At 40.3% G+C, this 8,985-nt stretch overlaps 1 protein-coding gene across 1 annotated transcript; it reads right to left on the reverse strand.

The window, feature by feature from the left end:
• Positions 1-7,046, reverse strand: tbx3b (T-box transcription factor 3b). Its single transcript, XM_017709251.2, has 7 exons — positions 6,756-7,046; positions 5,908-6,175; positions 3,807-3,953; positions 2,425-2,501; positions 1,833-1,960; positions 536-1,074; positions 1-206 (listed from the first exon to the last, which is right to left on the reverse strand). Exons 1-7 carry the CDS (start codon positions 6,989-6,991, stop codon positions 24-26), a joined length of 1,578 nt encoding a protein of 525 aa, XP_017564740.2. The 5' UTR covers positions 6,992-7,046; the 3' UTR covers positions 1-23.
• Between the last annotated feature and the right edge of the window lie 1,939 nt (positions 7,047-8,985).

The raw sequence follows: 8,985 nt of genomic DNA on the forward strand, positions 1-8,985 counted from the left end.
TTTTCATGCAGTCACTTCTTCGCTCAGGTCAAGCGGGACGGGGGTGACCTTTGACCCCTGCTGACCCCTGGACCTGCAGGTGTCCCCGGAAGCCGGAGAGGAGGGAGGGGGTACGGGGAGGGCCGGGGCCGCGGCCGGACATTCGGGACAGCTGCTGCTATCACGTTCATGTAGTTGTAGGGATAGTAGTGGGAGATGATGAGACCCTGCGGAAAGCAAGCGGCTCAGTTAAAGGGTCCGACCCTCATTCTCGTCAGACACTCATTACCTACAGCATGAGGTATAAAATTATTACTAAAATTATTATTAAACTATTTTTAATGTACTGCTACTTTACCATCATTACAAAAGGCCGAAACACATACAGGTTCTCTGGTGGCTCTGGATGGTAAATAAAATGTCTATGTTTGTGTTGTAGTCATGGCGACCCCTGGTTCCCATCACCACCACTGTAAAGACACCTGAGTGGGTAAGTTTCTCCACAATTTTGAACAGTTGGTGGAGTTCCCCTTCTAAATAGGCTTGAACAGCTCACCTGAGCAGCCGGTCTGAGCTGTTGAAGTCTCAGGACTTCTGGGAGCAAAGCTCCTCGACCTCCAGCTTCCGCTTCAGCCGTCCAGCTGCTGAGCCACGGCGCCAGCGGCCCGGCGGTCATCAGCGGCGGTAAGCTCCTCAATAGGTGGAAGTGACCGTGGTTGGGCAGGAGGCCGTGGACAAGCTGCTGTCCTGCTGAGCCGCACGGTGGGAGGCAGCAGTGGTGTGTGTGAGTGAACATGTCCCGCGTAGAGTGGAGAGTCAGTCTGGGGGTCTCGGGGTCCGACAGGCCGCTGGGGAGGTTTACGAGGCTTGTCTGAGTCCGTTCTGGAAGAGCGCTGTCCGGGCCGCTGTCGGTGGGCTCTGCAGGGGGGAGCTCAGTGTGTTCAGAGAGTTCAGAGGGGGGGTCACGCCGGCTGTGTTCAGGAGGGAGCTCAGCAATGTGTTCGGGGGTCTCGTGGCTGGTGGTGGAGATTTCAGCAGCCTGAGCGATCGGCCTGTTAGACCCTCCGTTACTGTCAGAGTCGCTCTCACACAGGTCTGTCAGAGAAACAGCGACGGTTTAAACGCCTCACAGTCACTGACACTCGCAATAATAACCACAGCACATCCACGACCACTGATTACAACAACAACAACAACAACAATAACAACAATAATAATAATCGTAGCTGTTTTCTCTTTCCTCGTAATGTAACAACGTATCAGTAGTAGCTCAGTGAGAGATATGAAGCTTTTAGTTTGCATGATTCAAATCTGTCATACTGTTGTCTATTGTTGACATTGCTGATTACAATGTGTCACATAATCATAATTATTCATTATAAAACAAGTAAACTTTCATAATAAAACTAATTTAAATAATAAACAATTTTCCCATATTCATTAATTACATTAGTTATGACAATAATAATAATAATAATAATAATAATAATAATAATAAAACATTCACTTTTTTATATTTCAGGATATAATAGAAAAAAAATGTAACTGGGCAAAAGATTATGAGTATGATTACATAAGATTTGTATAAATATATGAATAAAAATTAAAATATAAGAATTGCAAAATAATATGAAAATATATTAAATCTTTGAAAATAAAGACAAATAAATATAAACAGAACAACAACAATAATAATAATTTTATTGTTTTGCTATTAATATTTTTATTATATTATTATTATTGTAATATTATTGTAAAGTAAATATAAACAATATTATTATTGATAGTAAAATAATAAAATGATTGTGTTTATATGTATTTTATTTTTTTTCAACTGAATGCTGTAAAGGGACCTTTGGGTGTGGTCGTGGCGACGGTGGGCTCCTGCAGGCAGTAGGCTGGGGGCTCACAGGAGGAGTCGTCTGAGGATCCGCTCTCGTTCTTCAGCTCCGCTCTGAGCTTCAGCTGCACCGCCGACTTCCTGAGCAGCAGACGGACAGACAGACAGACAGTCAGACAGACAGACAGACAGAGAGTCAGACAGACAGACAGACATACACACAGACAGACACACACACACAGACAGACAGACATACACGCAGTCAGACACACACACACACACAGACATACACAGTCAGACAGACAGACAGACAGTCAGACAGACACACACAGTCAGACAGGCAGTCAGACAGACAGACATACACACAGACAGACACACACACACAGACAGACAGACAGTCAGACAGACACACACACACACACACAGTCAGACAGACACACAGACAGACAGACACACACACAGTCAGACAGACACACAGACAGACAGACACACAGTCAGACAGACAGACATACACACAGTCAGTCAGACAGACAGACAGAGGCTCTCAGATCTCTCTCTACACAGTAAACCTGTCACTCGGCTGACCGACGTGAAGACCCTCTGACCTTTTCTCTCTCCGCCCGTTCCCCGTGTCCCGGAACCCTTTAGCGAACGGGTTGTGGTCGATTTTCAGCTGCGTTATCTGGAACATAAAGACAAACAGCTTCGGCTCTTCACACTCACACACTCCTTCATACAGTCTACATAAACAATAACACACAAACACAACAAACTGACCACCACCATGACCTCACGTCCCCGAACACAACCTCGTCAGACTGTTCACAGCTTTGAGTGGAGGAAACAGCAGCAGCTCTTTACAGATGGGTCATAACTGTGTGATGACATCTTAATAATATGGATCAAACTTGAAAATCACTGGGTTATTATCCAGTTACCAAATAAAAAGTGAGTAATTGTACAGTAACTGGTAATGAAAGGGTAAAACAAAGGTACCAAGTTGAATTATTTTAAAGATATGCAAATTATTCAGCTTTTAAGAAATAATAAGTCAGGGAAATGAGTGAAGTGGTAGCTAAAGTAAAATTAACCGAAGCTATAAAGTTCAAAATAAAGTGTTGATTTTTAAGTTGATGCAGAATATTTGAATCAGCTGGTGTTACAGTAAAACACAGCTTTATTATTACGTCGTAGGAATAAAGTGTCCCGTCTTTCCAGCAAGTCACTTTTCTGAGCTGGCTGAGGTCCATTCACTCGTGCTCGTGTTCAGAAGTTTGGGCGAATGTTGTGGTCAAACGTTTTGTTGGTTTTCTAATGTGCATAAGTTACCACATCCCCCACAGAGCACACACATCTACTGCTTCTACTGTTCATCTGCTGAATTGAACATATTGAAGGGAAATAATCATAAGTTTGGTAAACAATCAGTAGAAAGTGTGGGAGTGTTTGCTGGAGAGGATCGGAAAAACATGGAATTTGAACAGGGGGCCACAAACTTATATGACTGTACATATAAAACCAAAGGAGCGTCATGTTGTAAATAAATACACAATTACTGTTTACTTTTTTAAATGTAATTGTGTATTTATTTATATTTTAGGATATATATAAATATATATACATTTTTATTATACGACTCCTACTCATATTTTACTCATTTGTATGATGTCATTACTGTGATTGAACAATAATCTGCTTATATTATATTATTATATCATATTACATTATTACTATATATATATAATGTGATGGTTTGATAAATTAACTGATCTTAAATATAAGTTTGAATTTGAGTTTACATTCAACTCTCAGTTTAAGTCTCAATTTAAGGTTGAATTTAAATCTGAATTTAAGTCTGAATTTAAGTCTGAATTTAAAGCTGAATTTAAGGTTGAATTTAAGTCTGAATTTAAGTCTGAATTTAAAGCTGAATTTAAGGTTGAATTTAAGTCTGAATTTAAGTCTGAATTGTAAAATCAGTTGAAACCTTGTCGTTCTGGTAGGCGGTCACTGCCATGAACTCGGTCTCAGGGAAGACATAGGTCTTAAAGGTGCTGTAAGGGAGCTGCAGGACGTCGTTGGCCTGGACGATGTGCAGCCTCGGCTGATATTTATGCATGGAGTTCAGAATGGTCTACAACACAAACACAAAAAACAAGATCACGTAAAGAGAGCACCAGAGGAAAGCCCACTCATACAGGGGTGCAATGTCTGAACTGTGCTCCACCTGTTAGAAGCACAGTAGATCAAACACAAAACACATATGGAGTTAGAAAGTCAGAAAAGAGTGTGAAACAAATCAAACTGTCTTCTATTTTAGGTTCCTTTAGAAATTTATCCCACTTCACAAACTCTTGATCATTTTCTCAAGCAGCTTTATGAGGAACTGTCAGATGCATTTCCAGCTGAACTAAAGACTAAAGATCTACATATACTGAGACCTTGTTTTTGCCAAAGCCATTGTTGAGAGTCATTTAATTCTATGTGTATATATATATATATATATATATATGCTATTTCCGTTTTTCTTGTTTTTCAGTTCTTTTACATAATTTGCTTGCCCTTTATATTGTGTGTAAATTTAATGAAGAACAGACCAAAATAAGCAGCCCAAAATGCCTTGGGGAAAAAGTCTGGTTCCATTGATTTACATTAAAAGGAAAGTATGCTTTTTCCTTCTCCTGTAAAGTTTTCATATAAGGCTTTCTTCCGACAACAGTGATATATATATATATATATATATATATATATATATATATATATATATATATATATATATATATATACACACACACACACACACACACATATAATCTGGATCCAGATATGTATGTATGATACTGTGCAAAAGTTTTGGCCAAGTTTCACGCTGTTGTTGTTTTCAAAGTGTAAATAAGTTAAATACCACATCCTCTACAGAGAACACACTTCTGCACAATTCAATACACAATCACTGTTTATTTACTGAATTTAATATATTGGGGGGGGTATGTGGCCCGTGCCACAGTAATGGCACATTTTATATTTAGTTTTAGATTTTTCCAGTATGTTAAACTTAGCTAATAAATAAAAACTCCTAAAAAAAAGTCCTATGTGTTCTCTGTAGAGGACGTGGTTACTTATTTTCACTTAATCAACCACATGTGTCATCTGGAGTGTTCAGATGTTTGGTATACTGATTAGTATGAAGCTGTACACCATGCAGAAGTGGGTCCAGAGTGATGAAGAGCTGTAGATGATTCGGTACCAACTGATAATTGAGGTGAATTTACATTAATATCCATGATGCCTCATATCGCAAATTTCAAGGCAGATGACTTGACAGGGATGACTGAAAATAAAATTACAGCACAATATTTATCATTCAATAATTTAGTTTTCCACCTTGTCAATAAGATTTTAGTCGTTTTTTTAGTTTTACTTTAGTCTGAGATTTTATTGAATATAAAATTAGCAAAAACATTTAATTCTACATTTTTGAATGAAAAACTAGTATATTACTAGTTTCTCTTGAGCTAGTTAAGTCCAAGTCTAGACTAAAAGGGAGTTTCGATAAACAATTGCCAGTTGAATCTAAAATGGCTTAATGTCTGTCCACATTATATTATATTGAATTATATATTTGAAATGAAACAGTCATATCATTGTAAGTCACTCCCACAAAAATGCTGCTTAATTCAATTTTAGATTGAATATTTATTCATTGAATTCACTGAGTTAATCTAAACTCAGAAACATGCTGTTAGAGTTATTACACAGGCAGTCAAGTTTCTAGTCATATCATCCTAGAAAACATACTGTATGTGGTAAAAAGTAGTTTACCAGGTTTTATTCACAAAAGCTATTTTATAAAACGATGCAAAGTAACTGTTTTAGTTTGTTGTTGAACTAGCTGCCTTAAAATGTTGTCTAATTTTCAGACTGCAAAATAAAGCCCAAACCCAGATTAGAAATGATCCCATCGTGAACGTGGATAAACAGCAAAATTGGTAAAAACTCAAAAATGTGATTTAACACAGCTAAACGCATCTAGCTTTCCAGCAATCTGGGGACCCAAGCAGCCGCACATGCTTAGCGCTTCTACTCACAAATCCGTGCTGGTCAGAAATATTGTTGGTCAGCTTCAGCTTCTGAAAACTGACAACTTTGGACATCCACTGCTCTCCGGTGGCCGGGCTGTCGGGGTGGATGTACATGCGCTTTGGCATCTCGGGGTCCGCTTTGCCCGCCACCATCCAGCGTGAGTTGTGGAACTTGTACCTGCAGTCGTCGGCCGTTACGATGTCCATCAGCAGGATGTACCTCGCTTTCTTATCAAAGCCAGCACAGCGCACTTTCAGCGCCGGGAACATCCGCCTGCCAGAGACAAGGAAACTGAGCAGTTAAGTTACTTATTGCCCCTTTAATAAAGGCTGCTTATTCAACACGGTGCACAGTGGAAAAGAAGTAATATGAATTATTGTATATTACTTTTAAAACTGAATATCAAAAAGAAAAATACTAATTTGTTGCTAAAGTTCCTGTGTTTTTGCGTTACGTTTTCCATGCTGGTCAGTGTTGCCTTAATGAGTGGGAGAAATAAATGTAAAGCTCACTGGAAATTGTATAAGGCTAATATTTTATTATTATTTGATTAAATATCCCTTATTTACAGTGAACCCTGCGACCTATAACCATCACCAGCCTCTTGGTTTCATATATGAGATGCTCTGAACAAGCCGTGAGGACAAATTCCTCTAGTTTGTGCTGTTTTTAAGCTTTCCTGACCTCACTTTCCTCTCCGAGGTCCTAACGTAAGGCGATCAACTCGTGCGTAAAAGCGCACGGTGGCACGGCTCGTTACGCACGGCTTAAAAGCCGATTTTGTCGACCCCAGCCTACATGAAGGTCAGTACGCGCATGAGGGCAGATGTCAGAGCTACTCCCTCTGGCCTACCTGCCGGACTTGGTGATGACCATTTCGGTGCCAATGTTGTGGAAGCGCGCCCAGAGCTCCGCGCCTTCCAGCAGCACCACGGGCTCGTCCGGCGCCCCCGCGGGCTGGAGGGATGGAGAGGAGAGCTGGATGGGGCTCTCGAGCTGCTCCAGGACGGAGAAAGCCGCGGGGTGGGGATGAGGGTGAGGGGGGCCCAGCACTGCCCCTAAGGTGAAGTCCGCGGGGTGGTACGCCATGGAGTAATCCAGGGGAAGAGCGCTTTGTTTGGGCTGTTAACTCCGTCTCGCCACATCGAACTGCTGACGCCACGTGGATGGGTGAGCGGAGGTGTCCTCACGTGGTCTCATCACGAGCGCACTGATGAAGCCCGTTTAACACCATTCCCAGCTTCTATACACGGAGAGAGAGAGAGAGAGAGAGAGAGAGAGAGAGTATAAAGGCAGCTCCAGAGCGCATGGCCTCCAGCGCGTCTTTAAACTGTCCGGAGAGTTCGTCCAGAGCGGGCGTGTCCGTTCAGGGAGGGGTTATGACGCGCTAAGCGCTCTGAGGGAGGTGGGAAGGACGGAGAGCCAGAAAGGAGACGACCGGGTCTCAGTGTTCTTGTCTGGAACGTCAGTGTAGTACAGAGTTTCTGAAAGACTCCAGAGACACTTGATAGGTCCAATGCGTTTCCACTGAACTGCAGCTCTGTATGTTATATGCAGATTACATATCTAGATAATCTCAGATCGAGTTTATTTCAGAGGTGCCAAAGCAAAATCAGTCCCATCACGGCTTTAAAGGTGTTATTTAACCTGACATTTAAATATGTATGTCCAAAATGGTAAGTTTACAGGAGAAGGAATAAATATGCTTTATTTTTAATGTAAGTCAATGGAACCAGAATTTTTTCCAAGTCATTTTGGGCTGCTTCTCTCGGTTCACTCATCATGAAAATTACACACTGTGTAAAGGACAACAGGCATTTTCAAATTATGTCCAAAACAGAAAAACAACAAAACTGAAGATACAAGGTTTTGTTCTATATGTATATATGGCAGAAAAACATAAACATTCCTAATTCATAATGGGATGTCAAAAAAATTTAAAAGTGAAGGACAAGCAGCTTTCAGATTATGCAAAAAAGTAAAAAAAATACATGACATGCATGCATAATCAATGTGTGTGTGTGTGTGTGTGTGTGTGTGTGTGTGTGTGTGTGTGTGTGTGTGTGTGTGAGTCAATAGGTAATAGAGTCAATGCACTCAATACAGCCAAAGCTTAATGTTTTGCCATTTTGCCCATTGGTCCATTTTTTTCACAGGACTGTATTTAAACCCAAGGCACTGATAAAGATAGTAATGAGCTAAATATGTACAAAATCATCAATTTATTATTGGGAGACGTGTGTCCCAAACCCTAACCCCTAAATTTACACTTGTAAAAATGTACATTCTTATATTTTTTCCAATGTTGTTTTTTTAAAGGGTTTTTTTAGTTCTTTGAAAGTCACGTGCGGCGATTTAGATTTATCATGAGTTACATTTTTTAAAAATAAAAAAAACGTTGCCCTTCTATGTTTTCATGTCACTACCGAAGCATAAGGTTTTAGTCTGTGTCGGAGCCTTGTTTTAGCCACTCTCCTGCATTTTAGAGGAAGTGAGACTGTCTCTGTCCCTCATGGCCACATTAGATCCACATTAGATCCCACTGTTTTGAAGTAACTGTTTCACAAATTCTGAAAAAATCAGTGAGGAACAACAAACATTTTACTACTGAAACGCGTATTTTCTTCAATTAAATTTGTTTTAATGAAAATGTGATGATGTGTACAACTGCTCAAAACTGTGTTTGCTAGTCGGGTGCTGGCTAGAATTTTTGAGCTAAAATTGTCACTGCAATACAGTCCCCACTGAAACATTTGGTTTCTGTTTCAGGGTTGTTTTCATTATTTTGATACTGGTACAATGGAATGTTCGGTCATTTATTGTAGTTTAAAACATCAAAGTAAAAAGATTTCAGTCTAAAGTTTAAGTTGGTCAAAAGTCCAACATGTGTTTGCTACTCTGACTTTGAACCAGTTCAGTAGAACGGATGGACACATGTTTATAGATGAACAGATAAATGTCCACCCACTGAGACACTGTGTGGACTGTCCGATTGACATACATGCAGTACATAAAACAATACTGGCCCCACTGATGCGCTATTTAGAGAAATAACCCGAGTTACTCCTCCTACTGTCCTCCCA

Source organism: Pygocentrus nattereri, chromosome 20 (genome assembly GCF_015220715.1).
Source record: "Pygocentrus nattereri isolate fPygNat1 chromosome 20, fPygNat1.pri, whole genome shotgun sequence".
Lineage (NCBI taxonomy): Eukaryota > Metazoa > Chordata > Actinopteri > Characiformes > Serrasalmidae > Pygocentrus > Pygocentrus nattereri.

What these genes read in the sequence shown, in the direction of transcription:
- tbx3b (XM_017709251.2), bottom strand. Translation starts at nt 6,991, where the DNA reads ATGGCGTACCACCCCGCGGACTTCACCTTAGGGGCAGTGCTGGGCCCC. An exon ending in GTCATCACCAAGTCCGGCAG is followed by an intron (nt 6,176 to 6,755) that starts GTAGGCCAGAGG and finishes TGTCTCTGGCAG; the next exon opens with GCGGATGTTCCCGGCGCTGA. An exon ending in CGCCACGACCACACCCAAAG is followed by an intron (nt 1,075 to 1,832) that starts GTCCCTTTACAG and finishes TTTCTCTGACAG; the next exon opens with ACCTGTGTGAGAGCGACTCT.